The 25,810-nt window shown below is 40.2% G+C and overlaps 1 protein-coding gene across 4 annotated transcripts in view; it reads right to left on the reverse strand.

Annotated features, from left to right (window-relative positions):
- Positions 1-25,810, reverse strand: part of ANKFN1 (ankyrin repeat and fibronectin type III domain containing 1) — a 377,306-nt gene that overhangs the window by 141,676 nt on the left and 209,820 nt on the right. For all 4 annotated transcript variants that reach the window (XM_081027455.1, XM_081027454.1, XM_081027452.1 and 1 more), the window contains one exon: positions 10,852-10,986. Coding sequence is in view for 3 of the 4 variants with exons in the window: in XM_081027454.1 (XP_080883580.1) it covers positions 10,852-10,986 (135 nt within the window). In the remaining variant the exon portion in view is untranslated. The remainder of the gene's footprint in view (positions 1-10,851; positions 10,987-25,810) is intronic.

Genomic DNA, 25,810 nt, shown 5'->3' on the forward strand with positions numbered 1-25,810 from the left:
CACATGAAGAAAGAGCATTGGTAAGGAAATTACTTTTAAATAGTAGTATAAATATAAGACAGTTTAAGTCTGTCTTTTGCTTAGAACTCTTTTCTCCTTTCTGATTTAAAAGACAATGAAATGAAAATGAAATTAAGAAAACAATACCATTCACAATAGCATGACACGACAAAAATTAAAATACTTAGGAATAAATTGAACAAAAGAAGTGTAAAATTTCTTAACCGCTCCTCAAGTACTCTGAATGTGGCTTATGGTTCATGCTGGGAACTTTACTAATACAGCATATAACCCTTGTAGCACTCAGAAAGCGTCTTCAAAATGATAGCAGCAGTTCTGTCTACAACTTTGCATTGAATTGAACTGGGGGTAAAAAGAGGGACTCAAATGTTGACTGCAATACCCAACGGGTAAAACAGATACCAGAGAACTGACAGGGCAACTATTTTTGTTGTGTTAAGTCTGGGATGTCACTTCTCAGAGAACATCCCATGTTAGACTGTTTTAGTGAAAGATTCAACAGGTTGAGATCTGTAGCAACATTTTATTCCATTCTTCAAGCTCAAGGCAATCACGGTGGTTTTAAGCACCGTATTGTAAGTAGCGACTTTGATATCAGGCTGATGTAACTTTGGGTTTTGGCATTTCTACTTATTAACTGTAGCACATTGGGCAAATTATTTAACTTCCCTCAGCTTCAATTTCCTCATTAACAGTAGTCCTCATCTCAATTATAACAGTTATGTCTAAAGGCGTTGTAGAGTTTTAAACGAGGTCATGAACATCAATTGTTCAGCAAAGTGCCTGAAATAAATAGATCCTCAGTAAATCTTTTTCCTTTTTTGTTTAAATGAGTTTATTAAGATATAATTCACATACCATACAACACACCCATTTAATGCTACACTTCAATAGTTTTAGTATATTTAGAGAGTTGTGCAACCATCACCAGAATCGATTTCAGACCATTCTCATCATTCCCAAAAGAAACCTTGCACTCCTTAGCCATCACCCTTCTATCGTCCCCTTTCCCCAAACCTTAAGCAACGGCTAAGCTTTCTGTCTCTATACATTTGTTTTCTGCAGACATTTCCTGCAAATGGACTCATAAAATATGTGGTCCTTTGTGACTAGCTCCTTTCACTTGCCACAATGACTTCCAGATTCATCCACCTTGCAGTGTGTATCAGCACCACATTTGCTTTTTACTGTTGAATAGTATTACTACATCTTTATCCATTTATCAGTTGATAAATGCTTGGGTGGTTTCCACTATTTGGCAGTATAATACTGCTACGAACATTCACGTACAAGTTTTTGTGCAGACGTATGTCTTCATTTCTCTTGGATATATACCTACAAGTAAAATTGCTGGATCCTAGGGTAAAACTCATGTTTACACATTTTAGGAGTTGCTAAACGGTTTTGCGAAGTGGCTGCATCTTTTTACATTCCCAACAGCAATGTATGAAGTTCCAATCTTCTCAGATCCTTAGCAACTGTAGTTATTGTGTCTTTTTTATGACAGCCATTTTACTGGGTATGAATTTGTGTCTCATAGGGTTTTGATGTATATTTGTCTAACAATTAATGATGTCGAGTATCTCTTCATGTGCAGGTTGGCTATCTGTAAATCGTCTTTGGAGAAATATCTATTCAGATCTTTTGCCCATTTTTAATTGCTTAATTGAAGGTCACAAAGATTTGCACCTATATTTCCTTCCAGTAAGAGGATTTTTTTAAAAAGATTTTTTATTAAAAATATAGCTAACATACAATATTATATTTGTTTCAATGGTACACCATAGTTATTCAACATTTATATACGTAAGGAAGTGATCACCATAAGTTCAGCAACCATCTGATACCATACCACGTTATCACAATATTATTGATTATATTCCCCATGCTGTATATTACGTCCCCACGACTTATTTGTTTTATACCTGGAAATCTGAACCTCTTATTCCCCTTCAACTCCCCCCCTTTTTAATTTTTCAATTTCAGTTGACATTTAATATTTTATATTAATTTCAGGCGTGCAGCATAGTGGTTTGACATTTATATAATTCAAGAAGTGATCCCCGACTAGTCTAGTATCCACCCGGCACTATAGTTATTATTATATCATTGACTATATTCCCTATGCTTTACTCTACATCCCCATGACTGTTTTGTAACTACCAATTTGTATTTCTTAATGCCTTCACCTTTTTCACCCTGCCCCCAAACGCTCTTCCATCTAGTACCCATTTGACTCCACTATGTATAGTTATTACAATATTATTCACTATATTCCTTATGCTACACCCTACATCTCCATGACTACTTTGTAACAACCAATTTGTACTTCTTAATCCCTTCTCCTTTTTTTGCTCCCATCTGGCAACCATCAAAATGTTTTCTGTATCTATGAGTTTGTTTCTGTTTTGTTTATTTATTTTGTTCTTTAGATTCCATATATAAGTGAACTCACACTGCATCTGTCTTTCTCTGTCTGACACTCCACTCAGCACAATACCCTCCAGGTCCGTCCATGCTGTTGCAGATGGCGAGAACCCATTCCCTTCCCTGGCTGAGCAATAGTCCATTGTATATACGTACTACTTCCTCTTTATCCGTTCATCCATTGATGGACACCCAGGCTGCCCCCACATCTTGGCCATTGCGAACAATGCTGCAGTGGACATATGGATGCCCATGTCCTCTTGAAGTAGCATTTGGGGTTTCTTTAGATAAATACCCAGAAGTGGGATTACTGGGTCCTTCTTTGTCTCTTATTAGAGCTCTGATTTTAAAGTCTATTTTGTCTGGTATAAGTATTGCTACCCCAACATTTTCTGTGTTTTTTTTTTAAATTTGCATTTTCATGAAATATCGTTTTCCATCCCTTTACTTTCCATCTGTGTGTGTCTTTCAATCTGAAGTGAGTCTTTTGTGGGCTGGATATGTAAGGGTCTCCATTCAGCTCTCCTATGACTTTTGATTAAAACATTTAATCCATTTACACTGAAAGTAATTATTGATAGCTATGTAGTTATTGCCTTTTATTATTCATATTTTTTATCTTTTAAAATTTTTCCATCTTAAAGAAGTCCTTCTAATGTTCCTTGTAATACTGGTTTGGTGGTGATGAACTCCTTTAGCTTTTTCTTGTCTGGGAAGCTCTTTATCTGTCCTTTGATTTTAAATGACAGCCTTGCTAGGTAGTGTACCCTTGCTTGTAGGTCCTTGCTTTTCATCACATTGAATATTTTGTGCCAATCCCTTCTGGCCTGAGAAGTTTCTGTTGAGAAATCAGCTGACAATCTTATGGAGGCTCCCGTACAGGTTACCAGTTGCCTTTCTCTTGCTGCTTTTAGGATTCTCTCTTTGTCTTTAAACTGCCATTTTAATTATAATGTGTCTTGGTGTGGGCCTATTTGTGTTCATGCTGTTTGAGTCTCTCTGTCTCTTCCTGGACTTATATGTCTGTTTCTAGAATTTCATACAAATGGAATCATCACTGTGTACTCTTTTTATCTGGCTTCTTTAACTCAGCTTAATTATTTTGAGAATTGTCCATATTATTATCTTTATCAGTAGTTCTTTACTTTTGATTGCTGAGTAGTATTCCATCGTATGGGTATACCACTGTTTACTAATCAATGTGTTAGGTATTATTTTAATACAAAAATTAAAACCATTGGGATTTGTTTTAAAGAAAGATGTTTTTTTCTAAAAATTTCTTCAGAGAGGTTTAGGGGATCTGAGTTCTAAAGAGAAGGAGACACAGATCTATTGATTGAAGGGGAGCTGGTCTCTGCAATATGGCTACATGATTAGACTTTAGGAGAGAGCTGGGGGAGATACTCTATGGAAAAGTTATTTCTAGTTTTATGTTTTCTTTTTTTGCACTATAATAATTTTTTTATACCAAAATCTTCAACAAAAGTCATGTTGAATATTACAGCCTGCCAAACATATAAGGAAGAAATAATACTAATTCTATAAAAACTCTTCCAAAAATTAAGATTCATTTCTGAGGCTAGCATTGTCCTGATACCACAATCAGAAAAAAGGCATTACAAGTAAAGAAAGCTATCACCTGATGTCTCCCGTGAACATAAAAGCAAACAAACCAAAAACCAAAAAAAACACACAAAAAAGCCACAAGTCAATAAAATGTTAGTAAATAAAGTCAAGCAATATACCAAAAAGATAATACATCATGATCAAGCAGGGTTTACTGCAGGAAAGCAAGGTTAGTGTAACATCCAACCATCCATCAGTGTAATTCACTACATTAACAGAATACAGAAAAAAATATGGTTCTCTTAATATGCAGAAAAAGCAGCATTTGACAATATTTAACATCCATTCATGATAAAACAACAACACCTTTCAGGAATGCAATGGATTTCCTCAACCTGATAAAGACAATCTACAAAAAGCTATAGCCAACATTATACTTAAATGATTAAAGACCCAGTACCTCCTTCTTGGATCAGAAACAAGAAGGTCCAGTTCTACCTTTTCTGTTGTACTGGGTATGCTAGCAAGTGAAGTAAAGCAAGAAAAATAAAGGAGTCAAGATTGGAAAGAAAGAAGCAAGACAGTCTTCATTTGCAGATGATATGAAAGTTCTGTAGAATGATCTAATAAGTCTACAAAAATCTATTCAGGAATAAATAAAGTATATGCAAAACATGTACTCGTATACTTACAAGTACATGACATTAATGAGTGAAATTAAAGAAACCGTAAACAAATAGAGAGATATACTTTATTCATGGATTGGATTAGAAGAATTAGTATTGTTAGGTGTCAATTCTTCCAAATTGAGCTATAGAGTCAATGTAATCCCAATCAAAATTTTAGTAGGATTTTTTTTAGAAACTGACACTTTGATTCTAAAATTTCTATAAAAATGGAAAGGATCTAAATAGCCAAAACAACTTTGAAAAAGAAAAACAAACTTGGAAAAGTTACATTATCTAATTTCAAGGCTTGCTATAAAGCTACAGCAATCAAGACATGTGGGGCCTGACCCAGTGGCTCAGGCGGTTAGAGCTCCATGCTCCTGACCCCGAAGGCTGCCGGTTCGATTCCCACATGGGCCAGTGGGCTCTCAACCACAAGGTTGCCAGTTCAATTCCTCAAGTCCCACAAGGGATGGTGGGCAGCGCCCCCTGCAACTAAGATTGAACACAGCACCTTGAGCTGAGCTGCCGCTGAGCTCCCAGATGGCTCAGTTGGTTGGAGTGTGTCCTCTCAACCACAAGGTTGCTGGTTTGACTCCCGCAAGGGATGGTGGGCTCTGCCCCCTACAACTAGCTACAGCAATTGGACCTGGAGCTGAGCTGCGCCCTCCACAACTAAGACTAAAAGGACAACAACTTGACTTGGACAAAAGTCCTGGAAGTACACACTGTTCCCCAATAAAGTCCTGTTCCCCTTCCCTAATAAAATCTTTTTTTTAAAAAAGGACGTGGTATAAAAAAAGACGTGGTATATTGGTGAAAGGATAGCTATATAAAGACAATGGAATAAGGATAGACACATGGATGAATTAAACAGAATAGAGAGCCCATAAATAGCCTGTACATATACGATCAATTGATTTTTGACAGAGGTATCAAGGTAATTCAATAGGAAAAAAATTTTTTTTCAACAAATAGTGCTGGAACAATGGGATATCCATATGTAAAAAACAAAAAGCCTTCAACTCCTACTTCATGTATAAAAATTAACTTGAAATAGAGCATAGACCTAAGTGCAAAAGCTGAAACTATAAGACTTCTAAATAAACAAAAAACAAAACAAAAAAACACCCCAAAATCATAGGAGAATATCTTTGTGAATTTGAAGGAGACAATGCACAAAAAGCAGACAGTAAAATAAATTGATAAATGTAAACTTCATGAAAATTTAAAACTTCAGTTATTTGACATATTACAGCCTGATCACAGGTAAACTTTTGGAGGATCTGTGAATATACCTGGAGCCAAGCTGTAAGGAACAAGTGACAGTAGCCTGGAGAATCTGGGTCCAAAATGGTGAGAATAACCTATGGAGAATGGAGCCTCCTCAGATTTACTTCAAAACCACCTGTTCCCTGGGCTTTGGCCACATGCTCAAATAGAAAGAAAGCCTTGGCTGCCATCACCATCCTCTCTCCTACCACCACCAGCTGTCTGTGCCAGGGTGGGTTCTGGTATGGCCTCTATCTTGCTTGCTGTGACAGCAGTGACAGCCTGCTCTAACCCAACCAGACCCATGCAGGGTGGTTCCAGCTCCACTCACGGCTACCCTTGAGGGACTGGGTAACATATCTGGAAATGGGAAAAACTGTGCCAATGAAAGATAGACTGGAAGTAGCCAACAGATCATTTCCTCTCCATTCCTCCTCTGTGGACTGTTTTGAGGGCTTCCTGGAAGCAATCACATACAAACAATGAGATGTGTTTTCTTGTGAAGACTTGCTATTTCGAGCACAACCTATGTTTGTTTTCCCTCCTTCCTTGACTCATTTCCCCTTTTCCTTCACTCTTGATGCCCTGACGTTGTATCTCCCAATACCTAACAGAACATTCTTAATCGGCTTTGCTTCATGCTTTGTTTCCACAGGCTAACACATAATAAAACCCTATGATGAAGTCAGTAATATTATTATATCCTCATTTCACAAACAATGAAACTGAGGCCCAGGGAGGTTAGGTAACTTGTCCAAGATCCTGCAGCCAGTAACCGCAGGATTTGTACTCTGACTCTTAGCAACTCGGCTATTATTCTGAGGGAGCTTGGTCTGGCTGCCTGTCAGCTGCTTCTTCCTAGACCTTGATTCTGAAGACAAAAATATTGCCTTCATTATGAGTTCTGGCACGTCCAGAGTCCCTATTTCATAGGAGATTAGTTGTGGGACTTTCTCATTGTACTTGTACTGCGAAAAACTATCGGAGCCAGTTTGGACGAGGAGCAGTTGTAAGACAAAGCATCTTAGAAACCGGAGCTCTAGCCTTTCTTGACAGCTGGGTAGACAGATACATGCAGCAAGGGGAACATTTCTGACCGAGACAAGATTGTTCTTGAGGCTGTGATGTGAACTACAGACCTTCAGATTTGAATTTGCCTGTCACTAGACAGAAAGGACAGTGTGACCTCCCTCTCCTATTCCCCACTTGCTGGACGCATGACAGGGATGACTTTGATTGCTAAAGGATGGCCGATTCTGTTTCACTGATGATATACAACATGGTGGAAGTGAAGGATCCTCTTCTATCCCTGTGCATTAAGAAAGTAATATATTCAGTGATAAGTTTTGAAAAGTCAGTTGTGACTTCACAGCAAGGAGAAGATTAATTTTTGAAGTTTCAAAGCATCTTTATGAGGAGGAAGGTGGAAAGACAATTAATGTTGATTCTCAAGTTCAATAAATCCTTATGAGTGATCTACATTATAGCTTAGGTGACAGACCTGGGAATTCAAAGGTGCATAAGATGGGATTCCTCAGAGAGTGAACTACTGTCTGGGGCTGAGGGGTCCCCTAGGATGCAGGACTTCCAGTGCTTAAACTGGGAGATTCCTGGGCAACTTGAAATGAGTTCATTACCTTACCATGCCAGAAACAGCTCATAGGTTAAAAAGGAAGACAGTTATGCAAGTGTATGTAGCTATGAAATAGTGTGATGTGTGAAATTATGGAATACTACTAATAATAATAGCTTTTACTTCTATAGCGCTCTCCATGAGCCAGGAACTATTTAGAATAATGCTTTTATATGTATCAGCTCACTGAATCCCATGATAGCCCTGTGAAAGAAGGACTATTATCATCCCCATTTTACGTAATGAAAAAGAGGCAGATCTAGGATTCAAACCTAGGCACTATGGGTCTGTATCTGAGATCTTAACCTCTAAACGCTGTTCTCAAATGCCCAAAGCAACGAAATAGTACAGAGGGGAAGTGATTAACTTTGTGCATGATAGGTGTCCATGGGAAGAGCGGGTATGGGGAAATGGGTTAGAGAAGGTGATCCCTGAGCAGGGTCTTGAACAATGAATGAGGAAGCAACCAGCAGGAAGGAAAGAAAAGGGCACCCAGGTATAACAGCTCCAGGTTAGGACATGGAGATGTGAAATGCCATTGTATTGCTGGTAGGTCAGTGTCCGCAGTGGTATAATTAATTCATCCACCATTCCAGGGCCGTGGGAAAGAAGTCTGGAGAGGTAGTAGGCCAGGCCAGGGCTTTGCATGCGATGAGGAGGGTATAAACTTCAATCTGTTCACCACAGGGAAGCACTAGAGAATTTTATAAGGAAAAGCTGAGGTATATGTTTTTAGAGAATTACTCTGGTAGCATCCAGAAGGTGATTTGAAGGGGAGGTGGGGATTGTGGAACCAGGGACAGGGTACAAGCAAGTATGAAGCTCTTGAAAAAGTCCCTATGATTTCAACTACAGCATATGACAATGGGGATGGGGAGGGCTGGACAAACTCAAAAAAATGAAAGAAGTAAAAAGGACCAAACTTTGTTAGTGATTGGATGGAGGGGCTAAAGGAATCAGGAAACCTGAGAACTTCTATGAGCTTTGCTTGACTAGGTGCATAATGCTCCACCAATAATTGGGGGTAAAAAAAGGAATACAGGATGGAGAGTGGATTTAAAAGGCGAAAGATAGTGAGTTCAGCTTTCTACAATGTGACACTCAGGGTCTAGAGGAAATTTAGATGGTATTGTCTAATCCAGGCATTCTGGAAAAAGAAGAAAATAGCTTGTCCTAAAGGCTACTTAATTTTCTGATCAAGAGTGAAATCATAATTAAGAGAGAAGTTCTTGGAGAAAGGTATGAAATAAATAGAAAGCAGCAGAATTAATCTAATATTAATGCAACATTCTTTGAGTTTCCCCAGAGATGGGAAACATTTAATACGTTCATTTATGATATGGTATCAATGGCTTAATTTATTTCTCCTAAGAATATCTGTACTTTATAAAAGACAATAATATGTAACCGAATCCCTTATGAAAGAATTTAAGGTACCTTAATCCTAGAAATATGACAATTTTTTTTGACTTCAAATCATAGTACATTTACAGCTGCTAATTCCATGTGCATAGGTATGGGGGTAATTTGAGCAACGAAAGTTGCCCCAAGTTCTATACATGGATTCTACTCATCCTTGAACTAACTCCCCCAAAATATTTGCATGTGTATTTGTTTCAAAACATTTGAGATCTTCAGTATCTTGGCATCATAATCATAGAAAATCAGGTACTACTGATCAATATTGAAAAAAAATATTTACATAACCTGTTTATTTGAATTTTGATTTTTTTTAATGCCATTATCTAGCTCTATTCTGAATCCCTTAAAGGTGATCACACTTCCTTCAGAGTGCTCTGTATCTCCTAGGTGGGGGAAGAGACACGCTTCTCCTTATCCGCATATAAACATTCGTTGTGGGTTTCTTAGGCATGGTCTCTAGATTAGAGTGTGTGGACAACGGTCCTGATGACCTATTGTAGCTTTTACCAAGGAAGCTTTAAGTAGTATCTCATGGATACATTCATTGAGCTTAGCATATCTTCTTTGAAACAATCAGGAATGGGAGGAATGGAGGAATGGAGATCCAGGGAGGGTACGGCCATTTCCCAAAGGTACACGCTTAGTCTGGGAACCAGCATAAGTGCCCTGTTATTCTGGTATCTCTAACCAGGAGACAATTCTGTCTCCTTCCTGACAGGATGACATCATTTGTGAAACAGCCAAATTATGGGAGAATGACCCTGCTCTTGTGATTGAATGGCCTGGGGATACTTTCTACGAGGCAAAAATGTTACCCATTTCTCAGATTTCCTAACTTTGGTTTTTATTTAGAGAAGCATGCTGCTCAGTGTTCCAACATCATCCATCCTTGTCAGCACCCAACGACACTTTATCTGAATGGCCAGTGATACTGGTGCAGACAGAGTGCACCAAAGACACTAAACTCTATATGACATTCGTATAAGACTCTGAGCCCACCTATGGTGGATTCATGCTGCCATAAAGTCTTGCAGTAGCAAGGTAAACAAAAGACTAAGGAGACACAGTGGTGGTGGTGGTGATGGTGGTGGTGGTAGTAAAGGCAATCGCTTTTTCCATTCACTTTCCCCTTCTACAGAGGCTGGCTTACATATTATTTAGGCAATGAAGAAATCAAGGGAGTAACCATGTATCTCATGGAATAAAGGATTTAAGAGACATGGATGTAAAAGTGGCAGTGGATCAAGAAAGGGTTTTGTAGCATGTCCACTGTGTCCCCTTGGCAGATGTCCTCAACAGCACAGTCACGACGCTATTCATGGGCACGCTGACTCAGGAAAGACCAAATGCTGGCATTCCACGCTGCATGCCTAGCTTGCAAACTGGATTTAAGACAGCAGTATGTCTGGGTTTGTATTCAGGATTATCAGCGTGATGGGTCTTTACCTGATCCAACAGGTATTCTGCAGGTATTCAGGAACCCGATTAGAAAATGATCTTATACAACAAAAGAATCATTCGTTTTTCACAGTTAATGCTAATCAGTTATGCAAGCACATGGTGTCCTTAAGCTTGCTGCAAACAAATGCCCAGGTATCAGCCAGGAGGCTTCCCCACCCCCATCTGTGCCTCTCCACATGGACCTGTGTGAAGCTGTCGCAGACCACCGTGTGTGTCTGTGCTCGCGTGCATTCTTCATAGACTCCCGCAGCTAAGTTTGGAAGATGCAGGGTTTTTTTTATATCATTGAAGCCGCAGCAACACATACACATTTTTAAAACAATCAGTGATTAAGAAAGCCCCACATTCACGTGAAAAAAGGCAACAATAAATTTCACTTACCAGTTGAGGTTGTTCGAGGCAGCAGAGGAGCAAGTTGTTGGTAATTGTCCAGTGCTTTCATTCAATAAATCACATTGGCTTTGCTTTCTCCTGTGGCTCAGTCTCTGCGCAAAGCACGCGAACCTCCTTCCGATTCTGTGTAAAGAATAAAATGCGAACAGGATCACTACAGGCAAGAGCTGAAGTCAATGATCACTGAGCTACTCGTACTGTGAAAGAAAAGAGCAAATGGTGCACAGGGACAGAAGGGCAGAGGGAGACAGCTTGGCTCAGAAAGTAGGTGGATTTCGGGACTGCAGCCCCGGGAAGCTCTTGTGTGTGTTGTAAAAGGATATATAACTGCCGTGTGTCTTCAGCCTGTTGTATGTGTGAGGTTAGGAACAGAATGCAGGGACAACAAGCTTCATGTCCCACAAGACTGAGTCAGAACCAACTGTCACTCTCAAGATGTGTGAAGGGGCAGCGAGGTAGCCAGTTTGCTTTGCACTTCATCAAATGCAGGGAAAGAAATATCGGGCATCCAAGAGCCCATCCAGCAAGGTAACTGCAAATGTTCTGCCGCTTTCCTGGGGCTAGTCACCTCCTCACTCCCACACAGGCCTGGGACCAGACACACACAGGTGGCAGCTACATTCCCTCACCTCAGGTCACCTTGTGCAAGCCTTTACAAGCTCCCAGCAGGAGCTCCCAGAAGGGCTTTCTTAAGAAAGCTCCAAAGCCAGGTGAGGCAGCTCAACCAATGCTCGAGTTTTTGTCCGAGCGCATTCCAAGAAAGTTGTGTGCACACCTGGGACTTGGGACACCAAGAGACCCAGTGTTAGGAGGAAGATTCCAGCGCTTCCTCCATGCCAGGCATGCATGTGTGTGCACCTGACTCCTTTCACGGCGTTATGCTTTGCGTGACTGAAGACACACAGAATGGATTTCCTAGAAAGCTGCTAATGTAGGCACTTTTCATGTTTCTCTCTGAAATAAAAAGGCAAATGACCTTCACAGGCTGCCTAGTATATTCGGGAGGCACTGCCGATTGAGAGCACATATGAATGCCACACACACACACACACACACACACACACACACACGTCCCTAGCAACAGCAGTAAGAATCTTTCTAAAGCTCTGTTCAGATTCTCTCTCTGCTAAATGAAAGCTTAGATGCTGTGATGACTTCGGAAATCATTTTGGATCCTCCGAACAGACTGATAGTGGTCTGTTATGTATACCTGGAGCCGAATCAACTCCCCAGTTTTGAATGGGACTCTGTAGCAAATCAGGAGACAGTCTCTTGGTTATAAACACGAGGGCAGAATGTTAATTTTTGGCCTGGTAATGAATTAGTATCCTGGGAATGGCATCTTGTGTTCCTGAAAATCTCCCCCTTTCTAGAGATAGCATCTCACCTGGCAGCTCACTCATCCCCAACAGGTGCAGTTCTGGAGCTGGGATCTGAGGCAAGGCTCACGGACTCATAACACCTGGATATCCAGGGGACAAGCTCAGTTTAGCTTTTCACAATTGTCTTACTTTTTCTTCTACGAAAGGCAAACATTTCTTTCTCTGGAACTTATTTGTTCATGGAAGCATGGCTACAAATCATCGAATTTGGGAATATTCATGCCCTTGAAGTTCAGATGGCTATATTTTGTGTTTTTTTTCAACAAGAATTAAGAAGGAGTCAAGCTAACCTTTCTCCACTTAAGCCTACATGATTGCTAGGTAACACTTCACCCTTTTCTGTAGAAAAACTCGGACTTGAATACAGATTTACTTAAATTCCATCTGCTGGGGTAAGCCAGGGGACTCTGAGTGACTCTACTAAGGTTAGGGGTTGTCTCACAGGGGTCATGGTTCAATATGCCCTGCAGACCTAAGGGCACGATGCCTCCTGGAACAGGGGCATTGCTTTCTGGGGTGCATGCTGCAGTCTGAGTCATTTCATAAGCACGCATCCATTGGAAAGGAAACACATTCATTTATCCATTCATTCATTAATCCACTCTTCAGCAGACATTTATGAAGCACTGAGCAGGATAGCTACACTGTGCCAAATATTTTCATGGTACCTGTCGTGCCGGGGAACCCTGGTCGCTGCGCCATTTGTCGTGCAGGGTCTCAGCTCCCACTCCCCGCCCAAGAACGCAGGACATGGTGAGGCCAAAAAGGAACACCCACGGAGCCATAGATAGGGGAGTCAAACCAATATATTCTCGCTGGCGGCTGGGCTGGAGACACAGGAAGCAGGATCTACATAATCTGCCTAACAGCAGTCCGCGCTTGCCAGCCACCATCTTCTGGCTAGCCTCCATTCTTTTCTGCTAGCATAGCCACAGCCGTTATATTAGTGGCCAATGGCCTACGGGTTACAGCTGACGGCCAACTAGCCACAGCTGATGGACATCTGATCACAGATGATGGCCATTTACTACCCGAGCCAGCACCTTTCTATGTGAGGCCGAGAGCCTGGAAACTGCTTTTTGGGGCTTCGTCCCCACAGTACCAAAAGTCCGTTGATGAAATATAAACTTTTTGACACACTTCAGCAAAATTCTCCATAACCTGGCTCTCTACCTCCCTCTTTCCTAATTTCTTGCCACCTTCTTACTTACCCTCCAGGCTGTCTTTTGGAATGTCTTTCAACTCCTTGGACATGCCATACTCTCTCCAGAATTCTGCATATGATATTCTTTTGCCTGAATGTTCAGTCCCTTTTGTCTGACTAATTCATGTCCTTAGCATCTTGGCTTAAACATCACCTCTCAGGGATATTTTTCTGTCCCCTGGACTAGGAGGTTCCCGGCTCTGATCCTGTAGCAGCTTATACCCTCCCATCATTGTCTTGTTGCATTTACTTATTTAATATCAGTCATCCCCATTATACTGTACGAGTTTCAGTAAAAAGTCTCTTACTCGCTGCTCTATTTCCAGTGTCTAGCAGAGTTCCTGGCACATAGAAGGCATTCAATACATATTTAGTGAGTATTTTGTTGAAGTGCTTAGCATGTATCTGTGAATGAATGAATAAACCATCTCAAGGAATAACGGGGGTATGAAAACTGAAAGGAACCCTAAAGTTCACTTGGCACATCTAATTTTCCTTGCCAAATGCCCATCCATAGAAGGCTGGCCTCCTCCGAGTATTCCTTCTGGACTAATCTCAACCCGTACTGATTACACATTTACTTTGTTCCCCACCCCCAGCACTTTTATAGCATGTTCTTGCTTTTTGTTCTTTAGCTGTTTCCTGGAGTTTGTCTCATCTTTACAAACTGGTGTTCTCCACCATTCCTAGCAGAAGCCTGCAATTATTCGATGTTTGATGCATCCAACAGTAAACATTTTAACAGGGAATTAAATGATCAGTCTTGCTTTAGGAAGATTACCCTGGTATTAGGGGAAGGAGGACTTGGATCGGCCAGACCTAGATGGGACTCGAGTAGAGACCACAGCACAGAGATAGGATTTAAAAGCAGCCTTGCCTTTTCTTTCCCTCCACCACTCCCCGTTCACCCCACCTTCCATATCATAATACCAGTGTTCCCATTTGGAACACTGAGAATGTTTGTTCCATACTCAGCACTTCCCCTCCACCCAGTTCCACCCCCGCAGTTAACTGTTCACCTGCTTCGGTTATTTGTGAACCTGTCTCACTCATTTAAGCTCCTTTGAAGAGAGAGAGTGCATGTTAATTATTTTGTGTCATCCTCCTCCAGCCCTTCCAGTTTGTATCTTACAGATAATAAGTGCTCAATAAATATTAAGAAAGAAAAGCACTTATTATATTGATGAAGCGCTTTGTATCCCCTACAAAGATGGATGAGACATCCTTTCATAGATAAAAGAGATCTATTCAGAGAGAGAGATGCAAATTATAATATAGGGCAGAATTAAATAAGTGTCATTAAAAACAGTATGAGCTATGTGCCAAGGGAGCGCCAAAGAATTATTACTTTCTTCTGGGATGCTTAGGGAGGAGGATTCACAGAGAAGGTGCATTTGACCTGAACCTGGGGGAATGAAGGCCTCTAGCAGTTGAAAAGAAGAGAAGGGAATGGAGTCAACACAAAGAGTTCTGGGAATATTTGGGAAAGGACAGTAGTCCAGTTGGGCTGGAGAAGGAGGGATCTAATGGAGTTTAGGTTTCAAAAGTAGGCAGAAGCTAAACTAGGGAGTGCGCCAATCCTACGCCGAAGAGTCCGGGCCATATTCTGCAGGTGATGGGGATGTGAGCAGGAGAATGTAAGAAGGTATCAAGGTATCGCTGATTAAGACCCCTATGGTCTAGCCATAGTGGACCATAAACTGAAGTGGTAAAAACCTGGAAGCAGGAAGACATTGATGGTGAGGGCCTGTGAAACTGTAACTGAGGAGGTGAATGTAGGAGGTAGAACATACAAGATTGATCAATGGTACAGATGAGAGCAGGGGAGGAAGGGAGTGAGAGTGAGAAAGAAGCTGACTTTTATTTAAAGTTTTGACCGGTGTGATGGCAGATGATGGTGACATCCAGCGATCCCAATACACAAACACAGATAATTTAGGCATTCATGTCATGCTCTGCCCACCTTTTGAAGATAGAGAAAAGAGCAGGAGACTGGGTCCATGAGCACGTGCCTAAACTGCTTTGAAGAAGCCATTTAGGAGCATCTACAGAAGTCATTTCGGGCTGTGACAGGCCAGACTATCTCTGGTAACCCACAGCGCCATTTGCAGAGGATTAGGTGCAGAGTTTCCTTAGAAAGAGGGTTTGTAGTTTCCCGTCTCGAGGCTGTTTAGCTCAGTGGAAAGAACCCCAGTTTGGGATGAAGCACCTGAGCTTGAGTCCTTGAGCTGCTCCTCACCAGCGCTGTGACCTTGGGCGTGTCTTTTTACCATGGGGTCTCAGTTTTCCCACTTGTAAAATGAGGGCGTTGGGCCAGTGAAATTCATTTGTGAACTGCGATGTTTAGAATTTTAGGATACTTGTGAAAGTAGGCCAAAGCCCACCAACGTCAGAAGCTACTAGTGTCCACGCTATCTTGTAAAATCACGCCCATATTCTGAGACTGTCCATATATTGCAAATGCATGTCTGCCCTGCGGTTAGTTCTATGTGGTTTGTTTGTAAGACATAAATTTAAATTGATCACTTTTTGATGACCATTTTCTAACAATTTTTCACTCTTTTTCAGCAAAGATTTTTTTCTTTTTTTCTTTAAAAAAAATTTTTTTTAGGGGTGCCTTTTCGTTGAAGTCTCAAAATTAAATTATGGGAAGAAAGTGGCAGTCCCTTACTGTGGTCAGCAGAGTCTGGCCAGCCTACTTCCGCTCCCTAATCTCCTGACCTTCCTTAGGGTGCGGCTGCTCAATAACGGCTCCGATTCTTTTTTCAAAAATAAAATGTGCTACTTATCGAAAGCTGCTAAAATGGGACAAAAAAATAGGAAAAGAAAACTAACACCCCAGGGTGTATCTGAACATGCTTATTATGTGCGAAGTTGTGAGTAATGAATGTGAAACTCTTCCTCCTCCTCCCTCTCAATTTCTAAGCCCCAAAGAAAAAAGAAAAGGGGGTGGGGGAGGGCATTGGCTATTCAATTCAAAGCAGACCTTTTCAAAAGGTGCAGACTGTTCAGAGGCATGGTATTTCTTGACCATTTTGTTTAAAGCACCGTTGACCTTTCGAACTAAAAGTAAAGGTCCCCAAATATCCTGAGAAACCCTCTTTTGGATTTGTTTCCCCCTCTAAGTCTTGGAGACTAGATTCGTGACATTCAAAAAAGACTCTTCCAAAAGAGATGGTTCGTAGGACTTCCAGTGTGATTTGATGACCGAGTGTTTATCTGAATGAATCATGTGAGATTTTTCCAGGGTTGCATTTTTGAGAAGTGGAATTTTCTTAAGGAGGTTACAAACACTTCACTGACAGCTTTCCAAGAACGGCCTCATACAGCCTCTCAGCAGCCTCTCTCCAGGCTGTAGCACCGATGTGATAATCAGGGTCCCTGCTTCTGAAAAGTCTTCTTGTTCTGGCTGCCACCCTCCTTTCAGTCATCATTAGAATTCTCAAGCTATGAATCCCCTATTGTCTGTGTGAGCCTGGGATCCCCCACACCATGCCGAGGAAGGAATGTGAACCTCCTAGCTCTGGCTCTAAGTCTCAACCTTATCCAGCAGGTCACAAAGCCCCATTTATACACAGCTCCAAAGTTTTATCATACTTCTTTATCTGCTCAGCCCCATATATCCTCTAGGGCAGTCAGGAGACATTTGGTAATGAAGCCCATTTATCCTCATTTTCTCAATTGGCACACTTAAAGTTCTAATATTTATGTTCACACTGTCCTAATTTTGGATGTCAAAGATACTATACTAGACAAGTAGTATTGCCGAAAGATAATTGAGCAACGCAGAGCAGTTCACCAGAGTCTGACACGTGATGTGGTTTGTCATATTACCTACCAATCATTACATTACAAATAGGTACTGCTTAGAGCTTGGTGGAAAAATAATCATAAATGCTGCCCTTTATCAAATACCTCCTGTGTGCCATGCGGTACTGTCACTGAATTCTCACACCATACCGACAGGATTATCCACTTTTTATTGATGAGGGAACAAAGGTCCAGAGAAATGAATTAACTTGTTCGTGTACACTACCGGGCTGAGCTGAGATTCAAACCCAGATCTCCAACTGCAAACCTCATGGCATTTGTGCCTCATTCCTTTGCCTCTTATCAGAAATACAATTTGTGAGTTGTTTTGACTTAGTATAACATACTTATTTTTCATCACAAAGACATGAAGAATTATGAACGTGGGGCTATTAAAATGTTTTGGCCAATTGAGTCCTGAGATCTGCTCTGATAAGCATTAGCACTATGTCAGGTAAGAGTAAGAATTTGTGGCATATATTTCACCTATCGATAGGTGGCAGTATTCACCTAAATCTCTCCAGGAGGAATTAGCACCGGTCCCTTCTTACTATCGTCCCTAAGGCCATCTACATTCTTTGATGCACTAGATTTGATAAAGAATAACATTTCCAATAAATGGGTTGCTAACTGGATCTTGATCATGCCTCTGTACAGTGAGACCTGGGCTGCAGTGGAGTGATGGGGGAGGACTATGAGCCGTCACAGAGACATTCACAACATTCATTTTGGCCATTTCTCTGGGGGTGGTCTTTTATTTGCAGCTCAAAGCCCAAGATGATTTTTTTGCATCTTCACTTTAAGAATCTCGTGCAGAATTCTCAAATAATTTAAGAATGAAATTGTTAATGCCCTAGGATTTGGTCATTCGTGTATTCATTATTCAGAGAAAGAGTTTACTCAGATCAGGACAATGAAGCAATTGGTAGACTGCTTGGTTTCAAAATGGCTTCAGAATCCTATGTACATGTACACCAACCCATCAAACCATATAAATATTCACCAGGAAGCATGAAAACTGAAGTCCATAAGGTAAGTCAGTGTTCAACACAAAGTCAAAGGGGTCAGGCTGATGTGTCAACATACGGAAGGACCAATGACTGCTGGATTTTAGGCAGACTCTTCCTTCTACTCCTATGTATTCTCCTCCTCCTCATTGATTTATTTTTTGGTGAAGAAAATCTTACAGTCAAAAATATCTGTTGCTAAATGTATTAGCACAGACTCCATCTCTGTTTTCTAGCTGCCAATAAGAAAGAGTCTACCTAGCAGGATTTACTTTTCTAAGGTCAAGAAAACAGATGCAGGGGTAGATTTAAAAAAAGAAAGAAAAAAAACAAGCTGAAAGAGTCTTAGACCTATCTTTATGTTGACTTCTCCATTTTCATTTGGGATACTTGGAACTGATCCTTATCAAGGATCACAATGAAGCACTTAGAAATCAGACAAGATAGGGAGTCCTAACTCTCAACTAATAAGTCAACTCTCAGACGGTTCTTCCAAGATTCTCTTAGAAGAATTCAGATTGGCTGGTGGGGGAAGGTAGAAAACTTCAGAGGCTACATACTAACTTTTTCTTTTATGTCCCCAAGCAGAATGAGGTTATTTTTCTTCTCTCACAGTGGTTGTATTTGTAATTACGTCCGCACTCTTCAGCACAGTCTAACTTCCTCAGTTACTTGGGGCTCTACTTTCCTTACTGTATTGAGATCTCCATGCGGGCAGGCCGCAGGCCTCACTAACCTTTGACCTCTGCCTCTCAGCTCAAGGATTGGGGTCCTGTGCATGGTAGATGATGTTCAGTACATTTATGGTTAATTGAACTGACTTAAAGTTAACTCCAAGGGATGCATTTAATACTTTTGTCCCTAAGTTTAAAGAAAAATTACAGCGTGAGTGTTGGATACTATACATGGGTTACACTTCTCATTTCTCATCTAGTTCTTCCATTTCAGGACAGCCTTGGTAAGTGGCTGTACGCATATCATCCAGAGCCCACCCTATCCCTGAAACTATTCATTCCCTAATTTTATACCCTGGCAAAGATCACTTTATTTTGTAGAATGCCCTTACCATCTGACGGGTAAATGCAGAGGCGGGCAAAAAAGTTGTACCAAGGGACATGAAGTGACCCACATCTAGTGTATCATTTCAATCACTAATGTTTCCTGCCTTTGTGGTTTGGAGACCCAACCTGCCCCAAAAAGTCGAACGCTACAAAGCTGTTTCCTAATGGTAGCTATCATTGTTTCCCATATTAGGGCAAAGCTAAGCACAAGGGGAGACATTCATCTTCGAAAGCTTACAAAATTACATTCAACCCATTAGGCATATCAGGAGATATTGCCATGCTGGGGAAATGAATTACCCAGCGGAATATCACAGGCACAATGAAGCTGTCAGCAGCAAAAGTACAAATGTAGATGGTCTGATTCTGTGTTGACTGTGCTGGCCTTTCAGGGACACACCAGGAAGGAAACTGGTGTCATAGTGTTCGCCACATTCTGGGCTCCATCCTCAGCCATGGTGACAACCCTGAGATCCCTAGAAGCACATGGAAAACAACAATAACAACCAACACACCAGAGAGAGCATCCTCTTACTCCTAGCATGATGGGAGTCTCTCCTCTCAGGCGGCTCAAATCTGTCATCTTCCTTAAAAAAAATGACCATGACAGGGAGGGTAAGTTTAGATTCTGGTCCTCCAAACAAACATTTCACAATAGGCTTCTTTGGCCTTTGTTAACTTCAACATAAGCAGCAGTCCTGCAAGGAAGTTTTAACTACGTGGGTGGGATTTATACCTTTCCTAGGAGTCCAAGATGAGGGCAGGCTGGGTTGCTCCTTTCTGAGAACGATCTGATCAAGATTCCCTCGCTTTAAAAAAAAAAGAAAACTTTTAGATTTCTCTTTTATTAATTGAGGGGGTCCTCTCGAAGCCCACCTCAGGCTGTAACATGCTGTGATATCAAAGGGTTACTGGAGCACTTCGCTCAAAAAAAGAGTACCTATGTCACAAAGACAAAACGCTTTATTTCTACCCCGCTACTTGGTTTATATTGGAAATCTGTTCTGATACTTCAGAACCAATATAAAATATAACGTGACCTTTCTTTCCCTAAAGTGCACTGAAATCTGCTTTAAACATGGGTTATTCAGCAGGAATGTTTGCTTTAAAAAACAAAATAAAACACTAATGTCGATGTGCCTCACTCATTAATAGAACCATGTGTTTGAGCTCTTTTTGGATAAAGCCAACAAGACCATTTCTATTGGTGAGTTGGTGAGACTGGTGCTTTTTACATGCTTACCATATGGCACGGGAGCATTTGATTCTTTGATTACCCTAGGTGGCCCCCACTCAGTGGGTAATGATTTGCATGAGTAATCTGGGTCGTTTTGACCAGTTTTGTAATCTGGTCAGTGAAGCCATAGAGAAAATTCTCGTTCCACCCTTATTTATTTTGTTCTCCTGAGTGCCAGTCAAAATGAGTTCTCATAAACTCTTCCAGGAACATTTCTGTTTGGAGTTGGAGCGCAAGTATAAGTCGAATTCTAGGCCCCTACAATTAAATTTCAGAAAGGCTCCTCTCACCCTCGGTTGACTGATAAATAAATAAATCTCTAAAGAGGCCTTCCCTCTTTTCCAGGTTTTCTTTTTCCATTTACTTTTGCAGCCCGAGAGTTCCTTAGACCATATTTGTGTGGCTGGCTTGGGAGCGGGTCTCCTGCCAAAATGCTCACCTTCCTACCTCCACAAGGAATACCTCACCACTTTGACCAACGGTGTATCTCCATAACTTCATGACATCAAATCTTAGTATAGAAAAGAGAATTCTTTGTAATTGATCACAATGAGAATCAAAAACACTAAGGTAAAGGAGACGTGGAAAGCCTCTTGTGTTTGCACAAACATAATAACAAAGACCTCCACTTGTGTGGTAGGACCGAGCAATTATAAAGGCAGTCTACACTGCCACTTAAACCATTAAATTAAAAACCATTAAAATTACTCTCGGCTGAAAGGAAAAACTTCTTCCCGTTTCTCCTAAACATGCCAGATCAAGTTTGCTGTACAAATGTCGGGAGCATCTGATCTGAAGCACACAACAGCAAAAAGGCATTTATTGAATGAGACGACAGCAAAAACAGAGAGAGAAACAAAAAGAAAGATAAAGAAGTTGTAATAATACTTTTCCAGAAGGCTTTAAAGATTCCTCTTGTTAAATGTTAGCCTTATATATTATTCCAGTCTTCCCCTTACAGACATTGGCACAGACTTTTTATTTCTGGCCTAGCTCTTCTGTCTTCAGACTGCTGTCCCACTTCCCTTTCTTCACTCTGTCCCAGACTCTGAACTCCCGTGAAAGCAGACCTGGGAGGGGCTGAACGGGGTGCGCTGGCTACTTTGTCAGACTGCTCAGCAGAGCTTTTTCAAGGACCCCATATGCCAAGTGCTCACGGAAATTCTTCTGTGGCATTGTCAGACCTACCGGATACACCTCGCAGGAGTGCAAAGGCATTGAATGGAATTAGAAGCTCAATGGCTTATTCACTTCATTCATTATTGGAGGGGAAAACTCCAAGACTTTGCTCAGAGAGGATTAAAAGGACTGCAACAGGCGCCTTCCGTCTGTGCTGCCAGTCTAGCTAGGATAGTCTCCTCTTGATTTGAAAGGGAGGTCACAAAGTTGCACTCCGTTTTCAAATCCTCAACACTCAGACTCAGTGTCAAACACAACCCGGGCTAGTTACTCATTCTCACCGCTCCTTCAGTGATTTACCTTCAGCATCAAGGAAAAGTAGGGATTTTCCATGACAGTCCAACTCCAAAAACGCATTTACTTCTCAAACTTTAAAAAAAAAAAAAAATCAGAAAACACACACTACGTATTCACCACCTCCTCCAGATATATGAGGGAAAATCCAGCACTTATGAGCATTTACACTTCATCAACCAAATATTAATTTAGTGCAATGTGGCATATGGACAGGAGAAATTGTGGTTATTTTAACTGATTGAATTAAAACCAAATAGGCTGAAGGGAGTTACACGTAGGCCAGTGAAATACATTTGCCCTTGAACAAGAAGAGTTTATTTGGAGCTTGGCAGCACTGCGTAGTTGAGACTGAGAGTAGATTCCTGCCTGAGATGGCATCAGGCATCACACAAGGGCCTCAGAGTTAGAGTGGAATGGCTTTGAGTTCTGTTTGAAAGAGAATCACTGTTGTTTTCAGTGAACCTAAAATCATTCCCCATTTCCTTTCTCCACATCTACTCTTTTCTACCGCACGCTTGTCTGATAGGCAGTGAGGCTCAGAGACCTGTAGAACATTATAGATGAAGAAGCTGAGGTTGGGATCTATTGTAGGAAAAAGTCCAATAGATTGGAAATGAAATATCAGTTTGAGTTAGGAGATGGGAGGAAAACACTTGAGCTTGCTGCTTGTTAGCTGTGAATCTTGGGCAAATCACTTGACTTCTGAGACTCAATTTTCTCATGTATAAAATGGAATTAATAGCAGTTACCTTACAAAAAAACTTGAACACACAAGATCACAACAGAACACATACAAATGGCCAATCATCACATGAAAAGGTGCTCAACTTGATTAGTCATCAGAGATTTACAAAATAAAGCCTCAATGAGATGCCAGTTTACACCCACTAGAATGACTAACACCAAATGTTGGTGAAGATGTCAAACAACAACACATAGATTCTGATGAGAGTGTAAAACGGTATATAATAACTTTGGAGAACTGTCTAGCAGTTTCTTATAATATTAAATATAATGTACCTTTTGACTCAGAATTCTACCTTGACTTTTACCCAAAAGAGAAGAAAAAACAGATACCCACAAAAAGAGTGGTACAAGAATATTTATAGCAGCTTTGGTCAAAATAAACAATCTGGAAACAGTCCAAATGCCATCAATAGGATAACAAATCAGGTAATTGTGGTATATTCATTCAATGGAATATTACTCAATAATAAAAAGGAACGAACTATAGAGATACCTAACTATATGACTGAATCAATTCTCAAAAACAAAAACAAAACATTATATTGAGCAAAAGAAGCCAGGTACAATATCGGAGTTATTGCACAATTACATTTCTATGAAGACCGAGAAATGGCTGAACTGATCACAATAGTGGTAGAGATTAAATTGTGGTTGCTTTGGACTGTGGTGTTGGGATATGTGGCGGGACGGTAGAGGAGGAAACTTTTAGCTATGTTGGAAATGTTCTATATTTGATTTAGGTGTTGTGTAGGTGGGTGTATACAATCATTGAAACATATTTAACCAAACGCTTAACATCCATTCATTTTATTGCATGTATAATACATCTAAAGGAAACAATGCCTGCCTTGGCTACCTTACAGAGATATTGGAAGACTGGATGAGATTTAAAGCAAATATAAAATGCCCCATAAATTTGAGTTGTTGCCATTTGACAGATAAATGCAAACATAGAGTAGGCTATGGACAGGCATATGGATCCCAGGATGTGAACTCAGGCTGAGGACAGGGCTAACAGCCACTCCTTTCTACCTTAAGGCCAGGGCTACTGTGAGCCCATATGGTAGTGTCTTTGTGAGAATTAGAAAAACAAACCTCTTCCTTTCCCCCTCATCATGGCACATGGCTTAGGGAGCAGAGACAGGCTGGATTTCAGCACCTTTTGACCCCTTGGGCCAGGCCTGTTTGTGCCAGAAACAATCTGTACAGCTCTCTATGAGGGTTCTCCTCCAGGCTTTTGTACATACTGTTCCATCTGCCTAAAACGTTTGTCCCTATTTCCACAGTTCTGGCTCTCTTTTATCCTTCAGATCTTGGCTAAAATGCCATTTCCTCAGACAAGAAACATTTTTCCCTTATCCCCATTAATCTGTATCTCAACATCCTGTTGTTTTTCCAAAAGCACCAGCCATAATTTGCAATTAGTATTTATTTCCCTGGTCTTTATCAGTCTCCTCCTTCGAGACTGTGTGTTCCATACAAGCAGGGAATCCATCTTTTGTTCACCATAATACCCCAAGGTGTAGCACAGTGCCCAGTACACAGCACATGCTCTACAAATGCTCACTGAATGACAAAGTCAGATACAAGTTTGGAGAGATGTGAGGATGCAAGTTATTATAGTAATGTTCCCAATGGGTAATCAAAGGCTACACAACCAGAGACCAGCAGGGGAAAGGGGGTCCCGAGTTCAGGCAGGGCCATTGGGATTACGAGTGAGACACAGAGTGAGTAACAATGCCAACTTGCAAAAAATACAGTATTTTGGTGTTATATTTTTATATAATACAATAAATAATAAGGTTTTATGAATATGATGTTGATTGGCCATATGATTTTTCTGGCTTACTTTTCTGGAAATTTGTTTTTTAGGTCATCAAAATTATAATTTTAGTAACTTCATTTTCAGTTGATGTAATTGACAGCAACATCAGTTGTTCCCTCTTGGTAAACACTAGATCACAAATATTTTTTGCTGATTTTTAATTTTGAGTGAATCTACCTGCTGATGTAATTATTACTGGATTAAGAATATTTTGTAGGTTATAATAATACATATTTGATAAGTTTTAAATATATGTTTCTGTAAACTCACAGCTGATGATTCTTGAAGAATAATTGTTTCAAAAAGATTTAACTCTGTACAATTTCGTTTTGTTTAAGTGTGAATTAAATTTTAAATGTAAATGCATACAATGTCATTTCAATGTTTCCTCTGACATTTCCTGTCACTTGTGGAGATTATATAAAAAATTAAAAGTGGCTTCATGATTTGTCTATAATTGAAAAAGCCTGTTTAAGTATTCAATCACTGTATCTTTAATTTTGAGAAGAAGTAATTTTAAACTTGTCTTCCTCATTAATGGTTGGTTCATCAAATGTTTCACATGAAAATAACATTCTCTTCTTCAAATTTAATTTTTATTTCTAGAAATAGAAGAAAATAAACTTAAATCAAGCAGAAGTGAGGAAATGATAAAGGTAAGAGCAGAAATAAATTAGAAAAGAGAAAAATAAAAAAATTGATACCTCTATTAAGACTATCAAAAAAAGATAGAGGATACAAATTATCTATGTTAGTAATTAAATGGGATAGCAATATAGATAGTAAAAGAATAATAAGGAAATGAAATAATTCTACGAATATAAATTTGATACCTTAGATAAAATACGCTTTCTTGAAAAACAGATTATCACACTTATTCAATATGAAATAGATCATTTGAGAAGTCCTTTGACTATTAAGGAAACTGAATTCATAATTTAATTCCCCCCCCCCAGGCCAAAAAAAAAAAATCTGCAGGCCCATACGCTTTCACTGGAGAACTCTATGAAACGTTTAAGGAAGAATGAACACCAATTTTATACAATCTCTTTTGGAACATAGAAGGGGTAGGATGACATCCTAATTCATTTTATGAACATAATATTACCCTGATAACAAAACCAGACAAAGATACTACCTTTAAAACAAACAAACAAACAAAAAACAAAACAAAACCCCCCCACACCAATATACCTCA

This window comes from Rhinolophus hipposideros (assembly GCF_964194185.1).
Source record: "Rhinolophus hipposideros genome assembly, chromosome: 20".
In the NCBI taxonomy this organism is placed as follows: Eukaryota; Metazoa; Chordata; class Mammalia; order Chiroptera; family Rhinolophidae; genus Rhinolophus; species Rhinolophus hipposideros.